Here is a 22,709-nt window from a genome sequence, read left to right on the forward strand (position 1 = left end):
TCTCCTTCCATGTCTATGAGACAAGCTCTCTTCATCTACAAGTTTTAGCACACATGCTGCTTCCTCCAGGAAGCTTTCCCTGATTGCTCCAAGCTGAGTTGGGCATTCCCTCCCAGGCTCCCAGTGCATTTTGCATGGAACTCCACCACAGCAGTTATCTCATTTCTGGGAGGACAGAATTTGCTGGTTCTAGGATGTACCTAGAAAACACTTCTCAATGGCTGTATTTCAGTTTTCCTTCCAGCCATACTCTGTCTGGCTTTGTGGGGACGCCTTTAGTTATGTCTTTGGAATCAGACTGTGAGGGATAGATTTAGGTACAGTGATGGATTAAGGAAGCTTTCCCCAGGGAGTCTAGGAAGGGAGGTGAGGGCAGGACAAGGAAGAGGAGGAGGATAAGGTGCAACTTCAGACCATATCCAGCGAAGGGGGCGAGACCTGGTCAGCAGGAGAGCTCTTCAGAGAGCTCATGCATCACTCTTTCCCCCGATCAAGAAAGGGAGCTGTCATCATGGTCAGGGCTGGAATGCAGAGGGAAACTTGGCAAGGAAATGCTCAGGAAGTATTGGCCGTCTGCACACGCAGATGCGAGGTGGAGGAGCACCACAGAGGGATGGGACAGAATGGTCAGAACACTGTCCTTGTCAGCCACCCAAGGCACATCTCCACTTGACCCAGGCAGACTACAGAACTCAAGGCAGAGCCTCTCCATGGCAATTCCACCTAACACGCTTGTTTCACATAAACAAGTTCAAGGACCCTGAGTGATGGCCCCCGCTGGGGTCCAGACCCACATCGTCCCCTGTGGAGTCCCCTAAGGTGAAGGAGGAAAGTGTGCCCGCCTCTGCTCATCCTGTCCCCCATTGGCCTTTCCCCAAATCCTGTCTTAACAACTGGAAGTTTTACACAACCCACCTGCACGGCAGACCCTTCGTGACCAGCCTTTCAATTCATCCTCACAGTGACTCTGCAGGACGTCGTCCCTGCAGACTCGGCTTCTGTAGACAGTAACTGCAGTAGACACCAGCCTCTGTCACCTTGGCCCCCCACCTTCCTGCTTTGCAGCGGACCTCTGTCCTCTGGGAGCACAGTTCTCCCCTGGATCAGCCTTGTCAGGTGACCGGAGTGCCTTGCTTCCTGTGAATCCATTCTCATCCTACCTCCAGCAGAGGGCTGGGCATCTGATCTGGGCTTCCCTCTGCACCCCAGGAGCTATGGCCCTTTCCCTGGAGGGCTGTGCCATTTCAGAGATGCACAGCGCCCCCTCTAGCAGGTACAAGGACTTGCAGCTACAGAGGCCAAGCTCTGGAGCAGCACACCTGGGACAAGCCTCTTACCCACTCCGTGCCTCAGTTTCCTTGCCTCGCAAATGCAGATCCAAAGAGTGGCCACTTGATAGGTTGTTATGCTCACTGAAAGGGACGGTATATAAAGAATTTGGAATGCGGTCCCCTGGCTGACTCAGTGGGTAGAGCACGTGACTGTTGATCTCAGGGGTTATAACTTCAAGCCCCATATTAGATGCAGAGATTACTTAACAATAAAATCATTAAAAAAAGAAAAGAAATTGGAATGATGTCCAGCAGGCTGTAGGTCTTCAATGAATGTGGCTGTCACATTTGAATTAAGCCACAGAAGAAAAAAATGTCTTGACAAAGGATCCTAGAGCACAAGCAAGGCAGAAACCAGCAGCCTGCCCTAGGACACCTCTCCAGAGCTCTAGACATGCGCTCCCACAGCTGGAGAAAATCTGACCTAGACTCTTAAGCCGTGGTGACGCCGTCAGCATGTGATCTCAGAAGCGGAGCCAACGCAGGAAGGGTGGTTCCGTGGCAAGCGGTTATGAGACCTCTTGGGAGGAGCTGCCACTGTTGAAACTCAGCCTGGAAACTCAGGGGTCCATGGGAGTGCTAGGGTTTAGCCCGGGAGCAGCCCCGGGTGCTTCCTCCAGGTTGCTCTGCAGACAGCGGGCTGCTTTGGGAGGGTTACCTACATGTGCAACAGCAAATCCCAAGTCCCGTCTTGAAGCCATGCCTCAACCTCTCCCTTTCTCCTTCCAGTCACCAGGCAGGGGAAAAAAATCACAAAGTCTTTATCAAAATAACTTGAAAGCAGCAATGCTTTGAAATTAAACTTTAATTAAACACCATTAATAAAACATCAATTCCTCCTCTGCAGAGACATGTGGACATTATCATATTAAAAACACCCACATCCAAGACAGCGGTCCTCTGTCTCACAGCGACAGGACCCGCGGTGTTGAGGGAAGATTGCTGAGGAGCGCAGGACTCTCTCTGGTGGGATCCACTTCCATTAAGGAAAGGGGCACCATTCCTGTTGACGGGGAACTCATTCACCTCAAGGGCAGGCTGAGGACAGATCGTGGCTCCAGTGGATTAGCTGAAACCCCCCTCAGGGAGCCACAGAGCAGCCTTTCAGACTGAGCTGCCTGGATTCACGCTGCTTTTGTCTCTGCTCCAAAATTGTCTTCTGGGGAATTTGTAGAATTGGCAATTTCAGTGCCCCAGTGCCTTTGAGGGCTTACAAAGTAATCCATCCCTGGCGAAAGAAGCTCATGGCCACTGAGCTCCATTGCATCCGTTGGGAAGCAGCTAGGAAACTAAATGGGTTCTTTATTTGTTCTTTTTTCACATATGACTCAGACAAAACTGTGGCTTACTTATTCAGTGCTTCCTTCTCTGCCTTTCCCCAGACCGCAGTCACGATTATGAAATGGAACATATGAGACCTTGAACCATAAATGGAATGTTGATAATGGTCTCACTTTGGCTACCACTTAGGTTTACTGTGCACCTACCCCATGCTAGGCATTAATGGGCCCGTTATACGCAACAACTCCTACCCAAGATTTTCTTGTGAGGTGTTTCCAAGCTATAGAAAGATTGAGAGTAGTGCAAAGAAGACCTGTGAACCGCTGGCCTAGATTCACCATTGGTGAACGCCGTGCTCCATTTTCTTACTCATGTTTATGTATGGTCTGTCTGAAATGGAGCTATCACATATAAAAATACATGTAATATTTTTAAGTCTTTGAAAGTAAATTGCAGAAACCCCAACATCTGATCTCTCAGCTCTCTGAGGGTGTACGTTACCTGAAGGTAAGGATGTTCTCCTACACAGCCATGATGCTGTAGGACATCTAAGAAACTTAGCATGAATTGAAAATTAATCAAGTAGATAATCCACATTCACATTTCCAATCATGTTAAGCATGATTTTACGTGACAAAACCAGAAAACGAGACATTTTTGGCAAAAATGCCACATAGACTGGTGATGTGTATTTTTCACTGCATTGTATCTAGAGTTACATAATGTCAGAGAGGCCCTGACATGCTGCTTTGGTCACTCAGATTTAAATATCTCTGCTGTAAATAGGGTCCTTTTCCCTTAGTAGATCAGCTACTCTGTGCAGTGGTTCTTTGAGGTCTGGTGAGTTCCTGATTCCTTCTCACCCAGAAGTTTTAGCCTCCTTGAAAATTAAGTGGTTACTACATTGGTGTTTATGAAAGGGTGAATTTTGTTTTATTTATCTATCTGAGAGAGAGAGACAGAGGTAGTGATAGAGAGCTTGAGTGGCAGGAGAAGGAGAAGCGGACTCCCCGCTGAGCGGGGAGCCCGATATGGGGGCTTGATCCCAGGACCCCAGGATCTTGACCTGAGCCGAAGGCAGACACTTCGCCTACTGAGCCACCCAGGCACCTAAAAGGGTGAATTTGAAATCTGTCATTCCTTCTACATGTATTAATTAGCATTCTTCTTTAGAGAAGGGTTTTCTTTTCCCATTCCCTTCCCCATTTTTAATATTCCTGTTGACTCTTAAATCATTTGTTTTTGACTCTTTGTATTAAAATCCAGTACTATTTACAATTCTCTTCGATGCTTGCATTGTCTCATCTGTGGCTAGTGGGTTGGCTCCTAGGTTCCTTTGACATGTTCTCATTATTCTTGCTTGCTTCTGCCATAACAAAGTATTCTAGACCACCCTTGTAATATCTCTGCCCCAAACCTGAAGTCAGCCACTTATCTGAGGATTTCTGGTTGCTTTCAGTGGGGAGTGGTATTTTGGCATGAAGATATACATCTTAGCTTGATCGATGGAGTGTTACCGCCTCTAGACTCTTCAAGTAGGTAGGACGGAAGGATATGATTTATCTGTTTTAAATCACAAGGTTGTACTCATTCAAATCAACTCTTACCTTCATTCCATGCATAGATCTTTTTCCTCCTACTGAGAGAACCCTGGTTCTCACCATCCGCACGTTTCTTCATTTGCTCCATCCCACAATGCATTATAAAATAGTTTCAGAATTACAATACCAACCCCCTGCCCCCAAAACAGGAAAGCTAACAGGTTAGGTTAAAGATTTTCTTTTCAGTTTTTCTCTCCATAAGCAGCCAAAATACCATGTTCAAAGGCTTAGTCTTAGTCTTAGTCTGTACGATTTTATTATTAATGTGATGCCCAGTTAGATTCGTTTGTTTAGTTTTAAGGTTTGCCTTCCCCCCACCCTTTCGATTTAATTTTATTGCTTTTAAATTGAAAGCAGTTGTGTGGTTCAAAAGTCAAAACTACATTAAAAAAAAGTACCCTCGGAGGTAGCACCGCCATCTTGGTCTCTCACACTGTTCCCATCTACACCTGGAAGGTCACTGTTTTTATTCATTTCAGATACTAGTTTTCCAGTAGTTCATTTTGCAAAAAAAAGTAAAAATTATTTCTCCTTCTCTTATTTTTATGCAACAGATAGCTCAGTAGATATGCGCCACATCACGTCTTTGTTCATTTCAATATACTCTGGAAATCACTCCCATCTCGGTGTGTACAGATTTGTATCATTCTTCTGCTGGCTACGCGGGACTCATGATGTGGCTCTATCACGGTTTATTCAGACAGGGTGCTGTGGACACCGAGGTTGTTCCCGTGACTTGTGATGACAACTAATACTGGAGCGGATAGCCTCATGCTTCCATGGTTTGATGTTTGTACAGTTGCATTTTCACAGCAAATTCCTCCAAGTGGGATTGCTGGGGTCCAAAGAGAAGCAAACATGCAGTTTTGTTAGATGTTGACAGACACTCATTTTACATTTTCCTTTTTTTTTTTTTAAGACGTTATTTATTTATTTGAGAAAGAGAAAGAGAGAGAGTGAGAACATGAGGAGAGGAGAGGGAGAAACTGGCTTCCCGGTGAGCAAGGAGCCTGGTGTGGGGCTCGATCCCAGGACCCTGGGATAATGACTGAAGCTGAAGACAGATGCTTAATGACTGAGCCACCCAGGCAACCTCATTTTATTTTTTTAATTATGTTATGTTAGTCACCATACAGTTCATCATTAGTTTTGATGTAGTGTTCCATGATTCATTGTTTGTGTATAACACCCAGTGCTCCGTGCAATACGTGTCCTCCTTAATGACCATCACCGGGCTAACCCATTCCCCCCAGTCCCCTCCCCTCTGAAACCCTCAGTTTGTTTCCTGAAGTCTGTAGTCTCTCATGGTTCATCTCCCACTCCGATTTCTCCCCCTTTTCTCTTCCCCTAATGTCGTCCATGCTATTCCTTATGTCCCACAAGTAAGTGAAACCATATGATAATTGACTCTCTCTGCTTGACTGACTTCACTCAGCCTAATCTCCTCCAGTCCCATCCATGTTGACGCAAAAGTTGGGTATTCATCCTTTCTGATGGCTGAGTAATATTCCATTGCAGGTGCCCTCATTTTACATGTCCACTAGCAATGTAGCTTCCTTCATCTTAACACCAAATATGAGAAAGCAAACAGTATTGTTTTTCCTACTTTATAATAAGGAATTTTAGGCTCCCATAAAATTTATAGTAAGTATATAAAATGTAATTGATCATAACTAATAATATGTGCACAATATAATAATACAATTATATGTGATATGATTAGTGATGCATAATATACACATTACTTAATTGAATATGGTAAATGGGCTTGCATCGTAGGGAAGACTGACGTGTCTCAGGAGTGAGTGTCTGTATTTTGTGTGCATTTCTAGAAGTCTCACTATCTGGTTCCATACAGATAGGAAGCTAGAAGGAGGCTGCATGTTGCTAGGGATGGGCGCACATTTAGTAACAAACAGCACACAAAATCTAACAAAGAGAGAAGTGAGAAGAGAAGTATAAAAGGCAGTAAGTAACAAGGCAACAGTCCAGAGTCATTTGGTAGAAGGGTAAAAAGCTATACCTTAACAGGTACTTAACAGGTCTTAAAAGCATCATTTAACTAGAACTCAGTACATTTTTGAGGTTCACAAAGGTGACCTTGAGATATTATAAAAGGTAAGGAGAAATGTAGGTGTGGTTTTTGAATGCCCGTGTTGACCTAGGCATGGTGCTGGTATCCTTCATTCTTGCAGGGAATTGCCAAATCCTGCCACGCTGGTGCATTTATATGGTTTTAGGACAGAGAGCTCTGAGGCTTGGAGAGTTCAAGGCACCCAGGCTTCCAAGCAGCAAGAGGCAGAGCCAATAAATAGACCCAAAAATCTTACCCATGATTTCTTTCCCCTGACCAGCTATTAGATAATCCTATAACCTACCAAACCTCCCCAACACTGTCCGTGCTTTACTTTTTCTATGTCATTGATCATCATCTGAAATGGTGTGTGTGCATGTGTGTACTTATGTACATATACAAACATATTTATTGCCTGCCAAGCACATACTAGGTGCTCATTAACTGTTTGGTGAGTGAATGACTGATATCAAAGTCCATGCCTCTTCCCCCTATCTCAGGGCCCTGCTTATAGTCACTGTTTAAGAAGGGGAGGATATGTGTAATGTAAGCAGTCTATACTCAGAAGCAGCTCATCCTGGCTTGCCGGAGCTGCTCGTTAGCCTGTCTTCCTACCTCTCAGTTATGTGATAACCATATTCATTGCTCAAAATTGTCACGTTGGCGACTTTACACTGTGGATACTGGCAAACATGATGGTGTTTTGTTTTTCCTGAGAAGTTGGTTGTGAAACATTTACAAATACACCCCTGCAAAGTTCCATTAAAAAGATACATTTGCGGGGCGCCTGGGTGGCTTAGTCAGTTGAGCACCCGACTCCTGATTTCGGCTCAGGTCATGATCTCAGAGTTGTGAGATCAGGCCCCTGCTTCAGATCCTCTGTTCCCTCCCCCGACACCCCCGCCGCACGCCTTGCATGCACTCTCTCTCCAGGAGGAAAAAACAAACAAACAAAAGATGTATTTAACATCTTAAAATGTAAAAATTCATCCAGAAAAAGAAAACAAACAAAACAAAACCAAACAACTTCAGCAAGACTGGGAAATCTGTCTTGTCTCCATCAGACACACGTACAGGTTCTGGTGACCTTTAAACCATTTTCAAATTATTCTGATTTTTCTTAAGCTAGTTCTGAGTCTGTTGATAATGAGCCAACTAGTCAACAAATATGGCCCCTGGAATGGAGAGGCCAAAAATTAAAAAAAAAAAAAAAAAAAAAGACTTAGATAAAAGAACCAGGATGGGCACTTTTGCTGACCCTGTGGGGCTCTGCGCTTTCATGTGAGCTGACTCAATTCCCACATCTGCCTGCAGAGTTCACTACTACCAGCCCCACTTCCCAGATACGAAAACGGGAAGAAGAAAGAAAAACAGGAGCGGAGAAACCTTCCCTTGATTACACTCTGTCCCCCTTTATGTTGAAATGAAAATTTCCCTTAAATTACCACCTGACTTTTAGACACAAGAAAACATCTGGTTTAATTACAGTGAATTTACATGAACCTACTGACAAGAAGCACAGTTAAAATTAGCAATTTTAGTACGCCTTTTTTTTTTTAAGGGAATGAAATTATAAAGTAATTAACCTTTGTTGTAGAACTCTGTCAGAAGGATGGAAAGTTCTGTACTGTTAGATACAAGAAGAAATGAAATTGTGGGAAGGAAATATGTGGACTCATTAAAGAATTATAAAGAAAAAAAAAGAAGACTAAAGTAACATAGAATTAGAAGATAAGACGAAAGCAGAATCTTTCTCCAAGAAGTCTTCTCACAATGAGAGAGAGAAGGGGGATAAAAAGACCCAGATGAATCAAAAGAAAGTAAGAGGGATTTGTTGGAAGGACATCTTGACCTGTGAAACAGTAGTGTGGGGTGGCCAAAAGAGCCTTGGTGCCAGGCTGAGATGACCTGGCTTTGCCACTCAGAGGTGGTTTTTTAGCCATTCTGAACCCACATTGATTAGAATATGGAAAAAAGGGCGATTCAGAAAATACTTTGGAGTCAGAAGAATGCAGGTTCCATTCTGGCCCCATTCACTGCATTGTTAGGCAGTGTTTGTTACTCACGGACTCAGCACTGCAGTGTCCCCATCTGCAAAATGGGGTGATAATGCCACCAACCCCTTTAGAGCGTCCTACCTGAAAGTCATATGAAAAGCCCTCAACTTACCCTCTGCTGAGAGCCCACACTCAGCAGTGCGGGGCCAGTATCAGACATGGAATGCAGATTTCAACCAAGGGGTGTAACTTGAAAGAAACCAATGCAAGGATCTTTGCAAAATTTCTGTTAGGCATGGGCAAGGGGCCATTTTGGAAGAAGCTGTATACCTCTGTAAACTCCATCTCAACTATCTCACTCTGACTGTGGGAATGAATGTATGCGCCGGGCGGGGTTCCAATAAAATTTTATTGATAAAATAAGCAGCTGGTTGAATTTGGCTGTAGCCATGGTTTGCTGACCCTTGATCCACACTGATTCCTCCTAATTATTTCCTCTAATATCTTGGCTTTACAATCCAATGATAGACTAATGGTTTCCCCAATTGGTATCTCGGGGCAGGACCTCTCCCATGCCCTCCGGATTCATTTATCCAGCTGCCTGTTCAGCCTTTCCAGCTGGTTTGCTAATCGGTCTCTGGAATTAAACACATCCAGAGCTGACCTCCTGATCATCCCTCAACCACCACCGAACTCATTCTTCCCACAGTCTTCTCCATCTCCATTAATGCCAACTGCCTTTTATTAGTGGCTTGAGTCAAAAATCTTGATTGCTCACTTTTATCACACCTAAAGCCCTTGAATACCTTTCAACATGGGTTCTCTGTGGTTGGCACCCTTTTGCATTGGGCAAAGCAGTAACCCTGCCCACTTCCTACATAGCATCCATCAACACATTCTCTTGGCTTATCCTGCAATCAATAGTATGACCTCGACCATTGCTTACAGACTCTACTCCTCACTCTTTGGTCCAAGCCACTGTGATGTCCAACCTGGATTATTACAGTACTCTCTTAAATGATCATTCAGCTCTGGCCCCTACACTCTTTTCTCAGCACAGAAGCCAGGATGATCTTGTTAAACTATGAGGCAAATCATCTCATCGCCCCTCTGCTCAGAACCTTCCAGCAGTTTCTCATGTCACTGAGTTGAAAAGCCCTAGTCTTTTACAGTGCCTCTCAGGGTCCCATGTGGCCACAACTACCTATGGCTTCCCTGTCTGGCCTCGTCTCCTTCTGCCTCTGCCTTACTACACAGATCTAGTCATGGTTCTCCTCAGATATGCCAACTGTGTCCCTCCCTCAGCACCTTTATGGGGGCCATTTCTGCTGGCAAGAATGATCCTCCCTCAAATAAACAGGGCTGATCCCTACACCTGTTTCAAGTCAATGTCAAGGAGATCTTCCTTGACCTTTCTGTGAACAACTGGAAGCCTCAGGCACCACACTCTGTCCCTCTTCTCTGCTTCATGTCTCTCATTAGCATTTATCACTGGATGTACTGTGTATTTCAGTATACATTTTAGTATCTGTCTTCTCTAACTAGAATGCACATGAAGGAGGCCATTTTTTTCTGTTTTGTTTACTGCATATTTTCAAGCACCCAGAACAGTGCCAGGCAGAGAATAAGCATGCAGTAAATAACTTATTGAATGAATGAATCTCGAGTCTTCAGAGACAAAATAGATTTTAAAATTATTTACCACAGAAATCAGAAGATGCTTGAAGAAAGCTATTTAATACACTTAGTGAGCTCTGGGAAGGATATGGCTTCTATGATGAGCAGTCTAACACCATTCAGAAAGAACAGGGGCAAGAACACCAAGGAAAAGAGGAATAATCCTGATTCTGCAGAAAAGCATATTGGTGCTCTCCAGGATACACTAGAGCAGTTCTCAGGGAATGTGATGGGACCGGGGGAGGAGCAAACACAGAGTAACACCACCTTTGTGCCAGGCTCTTTGCTCAGCCCTTCACACATGCTGATATATTGCTCAGAACCCGCAAGACGTATCAAGTAGGGACTATTTTTATCCCCCACTTTGAAGGAAACTGAGGCACAAAGAAGTTAAGCAACTTGCTTCAGGTTATACAATGAGATGGCAAGAACAGGACAGTCTGGCTCAGCCTGTGATCTTAGTCATTACACAGTGCTGCCTTTTTGGGCCACAGGGCAAAAGTGCGAGTTTCCATTCAAGGTGGCAATCTGATTCTTAAACTACCTTCCCAAAGAAATGAGAGAAGAACACCACTAAACCTGCCCTGGGAACTGGAAGAGGATGCCATCCCCAGACTGGAAGGAAGGGATGCAATGCCGTGTTGAAGAAGGGGGACCTCCATGGGGCAAAGATGTCTTTGCAGTAACTTCACTGAAAGAGACCCCTTCCTCACCCCCGGGGCCCAAGAGGAAAGGCTTCCAAGCCTAAATGCATTGAGACTCTCCAACTTTGACTGACCAGGGCTAAAGGCAAGGGTGAGTTCATGGAGCTCCGAGTGGATGGAGTGAGGGTTTGGAGAGCCGGAGACGCCATCTTTATGTATCAGTCCACAGTGTAGAGAAGGAGAGCTCTCTCTCTCCAAGCCTGCATATGGTAAAAGAAAAGGATTTAATGAAAGGCTAGCTTTGGGAAGAGATGTTCCAGTTACAGGTAGGGGCAGTGTTCCAGATGACTTAAGACTGCCTTAAAAATATCAAAACTGTTGTCTCTCTGACAAGGAGCTTCCTGCCACCTGGTTATTTTCCTTCTCAAACCTTCCCCACCCCACCCTCAAGCACCTAGACCTCTTATGTGGCCAAGTAATAGATGGGTATATCTAAATTCTTCCCTTTCCCTCTGGGTTAGAAATATTTGAAACAGGGACTCCGATAATCACTAGCAACACACATCTTGACCCACCAAAGTAAACCATCTCATTCTACCTTTTGTAAGGTTGCATAAGGAAAGATTATTGGACAGATGAAAATATGCTTTCATTTTTATTAAAGGGGACTAATCTGATAATGCAAAGCAAATGTCCCCTGAGCATTACAGCAAGAAGCAAGATTTAAGAACAGAATAAAACACTAATCCATATTCTCACCAGAATATAGAAATAAATGCTGGGGTAGAATGGAGTGGAAGGCAATAATGTAAAAAGGCTAGTTCTCCCAGACTGATCTTTGTAAGAGTTTAGCACTATTTACTATATTAGGATTTTTATTTAATAATAAACCCTATAGAGCTTAGGGATGTATGTATTTTGGAATTTAGCTTAGGAATGTATTTAGGAAATAAAAATTATAATGAAAAGCAAGATTCATTATTATTATGAAGTTAAGGCTATCTTTTGAGGGCATAAAATTGATTATTCATAAGTTAATAAGATGAATATTTGTTTTATATGCTTATGTGGTGTTTATTTCACAAAAGGATAAAATGAAGATACTAAATACCCTTTTATACTGATAAATTTTACCACTTATGGGACATGGAAAAATTATTGGCAAACTATAAACCAAAACTTCACTCACCCCCCTACACACAAAACTTACATAATTTCACAGCAAATGGAGAAATAGAATCAGTAGTTTAATAAACTTTTCCAGCAAAGAAAACACCAGTTTGGAATGGTCTTATAAGAACAGACACTCAAGGCAGTGGTATCTCCAGTTTTACAAATGTACCTTCAAAGAACAAAAAAAAAAGTAACACTTGACTCTTCATTTTATGACTTTAGTGTGATCTCAATATCAAAACCAGACAAGCTTATTATAAGAAAAAGAAAAATTAAATGCATATACCCCAAACAAAATATTAGCAGACAATCCATTGCTGTATACACTAGGAAAATAATAACTTATTTTAGAAAATCAATATTGATTCAACATTAGTAGATCCATTAATGTAATTCACTACATTAACTCAGAGAGGGACAAAAATGTATCATTATTATAATAGACACAAAAAAGCATCAGTTAAAACTCAGCATGATTTAAAAAGAAAATATCCTTGTATACCAGGAATAAAAAGGACCTTTTTATCCTGATAAAGGGACACTAAGAAACCTTCAAACATCATAGTTGAGGATGAAATAATAAAATCATTTTCTTTAACATTGGAAAGCACACAGATACTTACCATTATCTCCGCTAAATATCATATTGATGGCTCCGGTTGAAGACAGGAAAATTAAATAGAGTTAAAAGATTGGAAAAGAACAAAACTATTATCAACTGTGATGGTATGACTATTTACATAGATAACCCAAAGAAATTTGTACACAAATTATTAGAATTAGGAAGAGAATGTAACATGCTTGACAAAAGTTGGCATTTAAAAGCCAATTGCTTTTCTAATCACCCAATAAGTATGTGGTATGTTTTTAAAGATACTGTTTACAATAGCAATAAAAATATAGGGTATTTAGGAATGAACCTAACATAAGATTTCAAGATGTAGAGTATAAGTGTTGTATAAAGAACTGAATGAGATTAAAGAAAACCTAAATGAGAGATATGCTATGTTTATGGGTGGGAAAACTCAATATTATCAAGACATGATATAGAAAGACCAAAATTATTCCCATTTGATCTATAGTTCATGCCATTCCAATACAGAAACAAGATATTTAAAAAAAAAATGTCCAAGGTCACCCTAAAATGTATATGCCAGAGAAAAGGCAAGAATAGCTAAGAGAGGGGCACCTGGGTGGCTCAGTTGGTTAAGTGTCTGCCTTCAGATCAGGTCATGATCTTGGGGTCCTGGGTTCAAGCCCCACATCCAGCTCTCTGCTCAGAGGGGAGCCTGCTTCTCCCTCTGCCTGCTGTTCCCCCTGCTTATGCTCAGTCTCTCTCTCTCTCTGCCAAATAGATAAATAAAATCTTAAAAAAAAAAAAAAAGAATAGCCAAGAGAGTTCTGAACCTGAAGTACAAAGTTACAGGCCTTGCTCCACCACATATTAAGACTCCTAAATCTTTGTTTCTTAGGAAGATGTGGTATTGATAGTGGGATAGTCTAATAGAACAAGTGAACAAAACAGAACCTAGAAATAGACCCATATGTAGGTGGAAATGTGATGGAAGGCAAAGGTAGCATGGAGATCAGTTGAGTAAATACATTTTTCTTTTTCGTTAAGTGGTGGTAGGATAGGGAAAAGAATTGAAATTGGATCCCTGCCTCATACCATACATGAAAACACAATTATAAATGAGTCAAAGACATTTTACAAAAGTCATAATTTTAAAATTATTTGAAGATAATTTAAGAAAATATTCTTATGACCTAAGAGAAAGTATTTCTTTTTTTTTTTTTTTTTTTAAAGATTTTATTTATTTATTTGACAGAGAGAAATTACAAGTAGATGGAGAGGCAGGCAGAGAGAGAGAGAGGGAAGCAGGCTCCCTGCTGAGCAGAGAGCCCGATGCGGGACCCGATCCCAGGACCCTGAGATCATGACCTGAGCCGAAGGCAGCGGCTTAAACCACTGAGCCACCCAGGCGCCCCAAGAGAAAGTATTTCTTAAATAATATTTTTTTGTTGGAGTTTATTATTTTTGCTTAGGTTTATCTAACCCTGGGATAATGATTCAAATGCAAGTAGTTGGATTAGGAAGTGGTCTGGTACTGAAGAGTGGTAATGGATGGAAGGAAGCCAATATTAGTGTGTTATCAAGAAAATTACCTTGTCAATAACTGTGTTTTAGAATCATGCCACTCCAAGTGTGATCCAGAGACCAGCAGTGACTTATGAAATCTTCCTGCTCCATGACAAGATAATTATAGAAACAGAGATTAAGAATTTTAAAAAGAGGAATTTGCATTTTTCCATTTTTTTAAATTTCACCTTTACTTTTTAATTTTGCTTTCCTCTTTTTGGTTTTGTATTTTATGATAATAATGGCTCTCACTGGGCTGGAAACTACCACCACCACAACAACAATATAATAGTCACTTTTATTGGAGGTAGTTTGAAAAGTATATATAGAATATGTCATGTAGTTAACCCAACCAAACAGTGAGGAAACTAGGATACTCATCCATTAGCTTCTTGTCATTCATTTCTTAAAGGGTGTTTTACGGGCATTAACTCTCTGAGACTTCGTGCTTACCCTGCATAGAAACCAAGTTTGCTTTCACAGCCTTCAGGTAGAGTAACAGATGTTTTGCAGTAAGCACTAATGTATGGGCAGGACACCAATAGCATCTGCTACTGAGTCTGTTGGGGTTTTTTCCCAGCTTTCTCAAGGTATACTTGATAAATAAAATTGTATATATTTAAGATGTACAACAGCATGATTTAACATACATATACATTGTGAAATGATTACTGAAATCAAGTTACTAAGTCTTTCTCTTTCCTTCTCTAGAAAAGATCTGATATTTGACTTCATTGAAATAAATAATTGATCTTTATCCAAAGGTAGCATAAAAAGATCAAAACACACGAATGAGAGAAGATTTTTATAGCACACATAGCCATTAAAAGGATCAGTAACAAGAATATACAAAGAACACCTACAAATAAATAAGAAAAGGATAGTAATATTCAATAAACAAAGATGTTTATTTAGTAAACCTCTTTAGTAAATAAAGCTAAAAGGAAATTATTAAAACCAAATAAAACCTCAATGAAGTGTGAGTTCATGCTCACTAGATGGTCTAGAATTTTAAAATCTGACAAGACTAAGTGTTTGTAAGGATTTAGAGAAGTGGGAACTTTCAGAATATTGAAGGAGTATGAATTGTTACCCCCACTTTGGAAAACAATTTGACTTTATTCAGTAAAGCTGAAGACGTTTATACCTTTAGTCTACCTATCCTATTCCCAGGTACACCTAAATGAAATCTATAAATATTCAACTGAATGTCCAAAAATATTCATAGGTGCTGTGTTTTACGTTAGCTCTTCTGAGAAGTCATCCTATCATCCATCTATAGCACATCTCACCATCTACTGAATGAAAAATAAGGCTATATTCATAAAATGAATAAAATAAAACACATGCATCAACACAGATGAATCTCAAGCAATGTTGAGTGACAAATGCAAATCATATAATGAATTGTATGTATGTATAAGAATGTATGAGAAAGTATGTAGGTATAAGAATGTATGTATGTATAAGAAAGCCAGAAGAAACAAAACGATGTCTTAGTATGAGGTCTGAGTATATATTTATAACTCCAAATAAAGAGAATGATTAACATAAAATTCAGGTTAGTTACATGATTGAGTGTTTTTGGTTTTGGTTTTTGGAAGGGGGAGAGAGAAGTCAGCAGTATCAGATACACAGGGTGCTTCAGTGAAACAGTGATATTTTATTTCTTAGAGGGAATACTGGGTACATGTGTGTTCACTTCATAATTATTTTATGAACTATAAAATACATTTATTCCATGTATTCTTGTCTTATGACAGATTTCACAAGAGAAGCTTTTTAATAGAGTAGAAAGTAATATGAACAAAAGCAATAAAGTCCTAGGAATGCAATTTGTAAGAAATTTTAAAAACAGATTTTTAAGGGAGGGACAAAAAAGAAACATTAATAGGTGAAGATTTAGGCAGCATTACTGATAGGAGGACCCATTACAAAAAGACATCATTTGCCCCTCAGAGAAGTAAAGAATACAACTGGAACAAAAGTTCGACCGGAACATTTTTGAAGTTTTGTAAAATTTTTCCAAAGCTCTTCTAGAAAAACAAATGGATAGTGAGAGCCCAGGAAACTTCACAAAAGAATAATAAAAAAAAAAAAAGAGCTTTTTCTGTCAACTATTCAAACGTGTTATATGTACACAGCAGAAAGATACTGTCAGAAGAAGAGGCTGAGGCTCAGTGAAACAGAACAGGAGCCACACAACACATGTCAGCCTATAAAATCATCGAACATGCTAGTAAAATGGCATTTTACATCACTGGGGAAAGTTCTGACCGGTCAATTAATTGTCCTAAGAAAACTGTAAAGAACTGTACTTAGATTTCTACTTTGTGCAGTGTATAAAATGCGTTCCAGATGGGTTAATGAGTTAGGTTTCAAAGGAAGGTGGGGATAAATCCCATAGAAGAACATAGAGATGACCCTTCTCCGACCTGGGGTGAGAAAGAGAATTTTCTCCAAACCGGAATGGAGGAGAACAGGTCGCAGCTTGATCGTCACACTCGCAGCCTCCCCTGGGAAGACTGGCCTCTACATTTCTCCCTCCAGCTCACTTCGCACCACTTAAAGCTTCTTGAATTTCCTGACTATTGGCAGATGGTTTCACTCTCGCTTCTCAAGAAGATGGAGCCCTAAGGACACCTCAGCTCTGTCCTCTCCCAAGCAGCTGCACATTTTTCTCGTCTTCTCTTGCAAGAGGGAAGGTGCTTTCTTTCCACCACCACCACTCCTGTCCTTTCAGGACAGAACCACTCCAGTCATTTCCTGTCTCGTTTCCACTCTTCTACCTCTTACTTCCCTTTTGGATTTTTCCTGATCGCCTGCCATTCCGTCATAACCTCTCCCGCCCATGGGGCATAGGGGCCACTGATGTGGTCCATAGTCCATCCCTGCTCTTCTTGTATCCCTGCCCCTCGTGGCCCACATCGCTGACCGGTGTGGGCACAGTCCCTCACCTTTGGCTCTCTCCTCCATCCACAGGAGGAGGGCTGTGAGGCCAGCTTTCCCTTCAGTTATTCTTGTGTAATTCACTAGGTAACCTTGAAGACAGTACATTCAGTGGGCAAATTGAAGCTCACAGTTTCCATGACTATCCAGTCACATCCATCACTGTGAACCAGTCCCTTCTAGATCCCCCTTCAACGACTTCCATGACAGCCCTCATTCCTGGTTCAGAGGTTCCTCTCTGAATCATGGCTTCTCGGTTTCTCAGTTTCTTCGTTTCCTTTTGATTGTTAAGATTGTAGTTCCTCTTGGCTTAGCCTTGGACCTGCTTTTTGGTGCCCCTCTAAGTAGTCACCCAATGTGATCTGTCCACCTGCTACTTAGTGTTGCCATTTAGGTGTTCTACACACACCTCAAACAACGCATCACAAAACCCACCAGCTTCCTTTCCAAAACTAGCCCTCCTCTAAGGCTCCCTTTCTATGAACAGCACTCTGACCACTCCAGGTGTCTAAAACAGACAAGCTGGGTTTTTTTCTTGACACAGCGCTTCCCTGTTTCACCCTTATCCATCTCCACCAAATCACATTCGCTAAGCAGCTGCCAATCTCCTGCACCATCTGCTGCTTTTCTGTACCATCATCACCCTGTTGACGAATTACCATCCTTTCTTTCCAGGATGGCCTTGCTTCTTCCACTGTTGCCCCCACAAAGTGACTCACCACATTCCAACACCTACCCCCCACACTTTCACCCTAGAAACTTTTACTAATCCATTGTCTTTTATCTTCCACTGAGCATCCTGACTTACCAGACTAGATTTTCTCTGCTTGTTATAATTCTCCCGATACTTTGTGCGCTTACCTCAAAGTCCTGATGTTTGTGACAAGGATGAATAGATAAGGGAAAGCAATTAGAGATCTGACAACTTAGAAGCTTCTAGATACCTTAAAGAGTCAAGAAGCAAGTGAAAAACTGACAAAAATATTTGTAATCTATGCAAAAAAATCGTATATCTTTAAAAACAGATTATAATTACAAACCCATAAGACAACGATGGACAAAAATGAAGAACCATAGAGGAAAATGAGAACAGGGTATAAAGAGCATGTTCATAAAAGAATCAATGCAAATGGCCAATTAAACTGGAAAAAAAAAAAAACCTGCACTCTCCAGTTTTCAAAAAAAGGATACACACACATACACTTAATTTTTTAAATAGTCAGTGTTGGCAAGGATTGGGAATAGTCATGTTCTTCTTTTGGGGAGCTCAGAATGGTACAAACTCTGTGGAAGGCAATCTGACAAGACATGTCAAAAGCCTTAAAAAATAAATAGTTTCATCTACTTTGGCCCAATATAATTAATTTCCAAGAATTTCTCTTAGGGAGATCAGCAGAGTTTCATGAAAATGCTTATTTATAAGAATTCTCATTGCAATGTTACTTATAATCATAAAAAATTCAGACCAATTTTAATGCCCAATAATAATGGTGACTATAATGGGGCATTAAAATGCATGGCCCCAAAGAACATTTAAGGTTGTTTGTTTTTTTTTTTTAAATCTGTGTTTCGTTCAGTGATAAAAGAAGGTCACAACAGACTATGTGCTGTAGGAGTTTAATTTTTCAAAATATGTATATGCATAGGCATAAAAATACTGCAAAAATATCCCCAGTTATGGGGATTGTGAGTGATTTGTTCTTTTCTTTTTTTACCCTATCTGTATATTCTTAATATTCAAAAAATTCTGTGTATCATGTCCATAATGAGAAAAACTAAATATATTTTAATTTAACAATAGGGAACTGATTGCAACATATGGCCAAGGCTATATCAGGAGAGGCATAGCGTGATGATTAAGAGTATATGCTTTGAAGCTCACACACAGGTGTGCAGTTCCCTCTTTACAACTTAAGAGCCGGATGACCTTGAGCAAGTTATTTAATTCTCTTAGCCTCAGTTCCCTTATCCGCACAAACGAGATAATACATACTGGGCAGAGCTGTTTTGTGGCTTAGATGAAATAATGTATGTAAAATTCTGATCAAAGAGTAAGTGCTTAGTAAAAGTACCTGCTTTTATAATGCCAAAATATAAATAGATCCGCTAACGATTTACATGTATTCATGATTCCCTAGGGGGTTATAACTGGAAGTTTGGAGAATCATTTATTTTATGGTTCAGTATCTTCCAGACTGTCATAATGATGCTGGAATCCAGCAGGAGGATGCTGCCAGGAAAACTGACCTGGGTACAGAAACAGCCTAGGAAAGGATTTGCTCATTAGGGCACAATGCTGGCATGGGTCATTTATTCACCTACTCGACCAACCAGCAAGTGGTTATTAAGCTTCTTACCATGTGCAGGCAATGCGGACTCAGCAGTGAGACAAACTAGCTGCCTTCTTGGAATGAGACAGACTTCTCGTAATTGGACTGAGGTTTCAAGACGCATGGATCCTGTTGGATTCAGGAATTAGGAAACTGAGGACTAGTTGGAGACCCCTGCCTATAGTTGAAGACAACCTGACAAGGTCAAGAAAATGGTAGTGAAGCTCACTTTGCATACCTCAGTTACTAATCTTAAGGCAAGAGTCTGATTCTAGAATCCCACCCGCCAGGAGTGCTGGTACCTACTGATGTCCTCCCTGTGCTGGTCGGTTTAATTCAAAGTCAGACTTGCTCAGTCTGTGAGATGAAAGACCATTGACGATCCAGGAGAGGGGTTAGCAAACTCTGGCCTATGGGTCAACAGCAGTCTAATGTGTTTTTTTTTTAAATAAAGTTTTATTGGAACACAGCCACACCCATTTATTTCTGGATTTCTGTGGTTATTTTTGTGCTATAAACACAAAGCTGAGCAATTGTGACAAAGACTGTATGCCCACGAAGCCCAAAGTATTCATTATCTGATTCTTCATAGGAAAGCTTGGCCAACTGCTGTTCTAGGTTAATGGGGCTGGGGAAATGGAGTGGAAGGTGACATCAGGTTCCTAACTTTTCCCTTCTGTAGTTCCAGGAGCTGTTCCCCTAGAATCCATCCAAGGAGGGCCCTTTGAGGAGAAGATCTACATCCAGTGGAAGCCTCCCAACGAGACTAATGGGGTCATCACACTCTATGAGGTAGGAAGACCCGTTTGCTGTATCACTTGGCTTGGCTATGTTCAGTTTGCATCAGTTTGAAGTGGGATGCATGCCTCCTGTGTGCAAACTCCATTGAGGGCTTGAAGGTGAGTGAGAGACACAACTCAGGCAGGGGTTTCTGACAATGTAGTGGGAAGGAGACACAAGGGCATACAGCCGAGCTGCTTGACAGCCCCAGTGACAAAGAAAACTGGACACACCGCACACTGCAGTGATGACTGATGTCTTGAGAAGGGAGTCGGCACCCAGGGAGGCAGACTGTCCCGGCATAGCCAAGGAGACCCCTGCCTGGCCAACAGTAGGATAGTTCAGTTTGCCTGGAAAACCACAGTGCTCCCCTGATACTCATCCTACACCTGCCAGCTTCTGGGCTTCCAGGAGAATCCCAATGTCAGTCTCTGCCCTGGGGCTACGTGATTCCTGAGCCCTCATATCACTGCAGCCACAGCGTATTTTATTGCTGCTCTGGTGATGGGGTCAGAAAGCGCCCTCCCAGCATCAGCAGGGCCTTATCCTATCAGAGGGGGAACAGAACCCCCTCTGGCAGGAAGGCACCCATCAAGCCAACACCAGGTGGCTTCCTGAAAACTTTCCAACTTAGAGCAAAGTGTGTAGAAGTCCACTGCAAAACAGACACAAGCAACAAACCTTCAATAAGGCAGATTGGGCTGAATGCTGGTACTGAGATGGGGTCAAAGTTGACTCTCCTCCCTTCCCCCGCCCTGCCCCTGCATATCTGGAGACCCCCAGAGACTGTGGCAAGCGCTGTGGTGGAGAGCTCGGCAGTGCAGAGGTGCAGAGTGGAGAGCTCGACAGTGCAGAGGTGCAGACGTGCAGAGGGAAGAGTGTGGAAGCCAGAGCTGCAGGGATGGAGCCCAGCATCCACAGTCTCACGTGATCTCTGGCAGTTCTTCCCCTCTCCAGGCCCGCTTCCTCCTCCGCAGAATGGCAGTGGTGATGGCTGCTTCCGGGCTCCACTGGAGGGTCTGAGGTGGGCAAGGTTCCGAGCACCCCTGGGCGGAAATGCACTGCAGACACCGAGGGCTCACGTGGGAAGGCAGTGAGAGGTACTGAGGTGCACTGAGAGCGAACTGGGAAAGAACATCCCCACGTAAGGGAGGAAAGTCGAAGAGCAGTGGTGAGGGAGAAACAAGTGAATTTGGTGGGCACAGGAGCTCTCTAGAGAGACCCGGAAGGACCCCAGAGCTCTCTGAGAAAGGAGAACGCCATCCACCATATATGGTGCTAAAGAAAACACCTCCGGAAGATGCCTTAGCTCACCACATCCAGCCTTCCCCTAAAGAAGAGCTGCCTAAGGCTCCATCTTGGGCCACATGGTTGGGAGAAGCTTCCTTCCTGGGGAACTTGCTAGAGGAGGGAAGGGGCCCTATCGACTTTGCCCAGAATGTGCTCAGTAGTACCTCACCAGGGAATAGCAGGTCCTCACCTGAGACAAAGCCCCATCATTTCAAAGCAACCTATCATTCTTTGTGACCACCCCCCCCCCAACCAATACAAGTGAAATAGACATCCATGGTGTGTGGCGACCAGTTCTTTGTAAAGCAGAGGGAAAGGACCCAGAACTTTGGGAGTTAAGTTACTTGGTACTATTACATAAATGGCTCTCTATGCCAGATGTTCAAGATTTCTGGAATTCACAGGCCAGTAACACTTCAAAAGGTTTGGAGGACCAACATACAGTTCTTTACCATTTTTTATTAATATCATTTCATAAAAGACATCATTTCAAAAATACAGAAAGGACATAATTTAAGAATAAAAGGCAGTCCTTCAAATTGCATAAATTTAGCTTTATGAATAACTCATGAGTCTCCTTATTTTCTCTTTTTCTGCCTTGAATTGAGGACAACTTTGTCCTGAAAAGGCCCTAGTCCTTGTGCCTAGCTGCACTTGGAAACCACTGGGCTCAGTCATGTGGAAGGAAGAGTCCTGTCCCTGCACAGACCGACTTCTTCCTTGGGAGCCGCATACTTCTTCCTCTAATGGGGTGTACGCTGGGCCGGGTTGGGAAAGCAGGTCGTGCCGGTCTATGCGAAGAAGAGAGGCATGGATGGAGAGAGAGCAAGAGAGTGATCCCAGCCGTGAGTGGCACACGCTGTTTGAGCAGTAGTTCCTCAAAGTTGACTCTCACTGTGCGGCACACTCTCTGGAGCTCTGGACACCAAGGTGGGCATAGATTGGCACAGGACACCCTTCTTCTCTTTTGCATGTGAGCCCTGAATCTTGTGCAGTTTCTAAGACCAGTCACTGGGGATGCCGGCATTTCTGCGATGGGTTGTCCCAGACAAAGCTCTGCCGAGACACCTTCAGGTAGCTTTTTGGCTGCTCTTTGGGCTGTGATTACAGAGAGCCAAGGATGGAAGGCTGTAGCTGTGTGACTTGTTTGTGAGCTCTGGAGGTCACCTTTCGGGAGTATGCTATGCTTCTTGGATATTGTTATGAAGGGAGCCAAAGAGGTCATGGGCTGAGGTCATTGTATTTTGAGCATAAACATGGCAGGGCGCCTGGGTGGTTCAGTGGGTTAAAGCCTCTGCCTTCAGCTCAGGTGATGATCCCAGGGTCCCGGAATCCAGCCCCGCATCGGGCTCTCTGCTCAGCGGGGAGCCTGCTTCCTCCTCTCTCTTTCTGCCTGCCTCTCTGCCTACTTGTGATCTCTGTCTGTCAAACAAATAAATAAA

General features: G+C 42.5%; 1 protein-coding gene and 1 long non-coding RNA gene across 14 annotated transcripts in view; one reads left to right on the top strand and one right to left on the bottom strand.

Moving 5' to 3' along the window:
- PTPRT (protein tyrosine phosphatase receptor type T) overlaps positions 1 to 22,709 on the top strand; it is a 1,064,037-nt gene that overhangs the window by 642,822 nt on the left and 398,506 nt on the right. For all 13 annotated transcript variants that reach the window (XM_032350627.1, XM_032350634.1, XM_032350629.1 and 10 more), the window contains exon 9: positions 19,880 to 19,989. In XM_032350627.1, coding sequence (XP_032206518.1) covers positions 19,880 to 19,989 — 110 coding nt within the window. The remainder of the gene's footprint in view (positions 1 to 19,879; positions 19,990 to 22,709) is intronic.
- LOC116594947 lies at positions 4,458 to 12,502 on the bottom strand. The gene is made up of 3 exons (XR_004287474.1): positions 12,402 to 12,502; positions 10,740 to 10,865; positions 4,458 to 5,048 (listed from the first exon to the last, which is right to left on the bottom strand). It is a non-coding gene; the product is annotated as an uncharacterized LOC116594947 (long non-coding RNA).

The sequence above is a fragment of the Mustela erminea genome, chromosome 7, assembly GCF_009829155.1.
Source record: "Mustela erminea isolate mMusErm1 chromosome 7, mMusErm1.Pri, whole genome shotgun sequence".
Taxonomy (NCBI): Eukaryota; Metazoa; Chordata; class Mammalia; order Carnivora; family Mustelidae; genus Mustela; species Mustela erminea.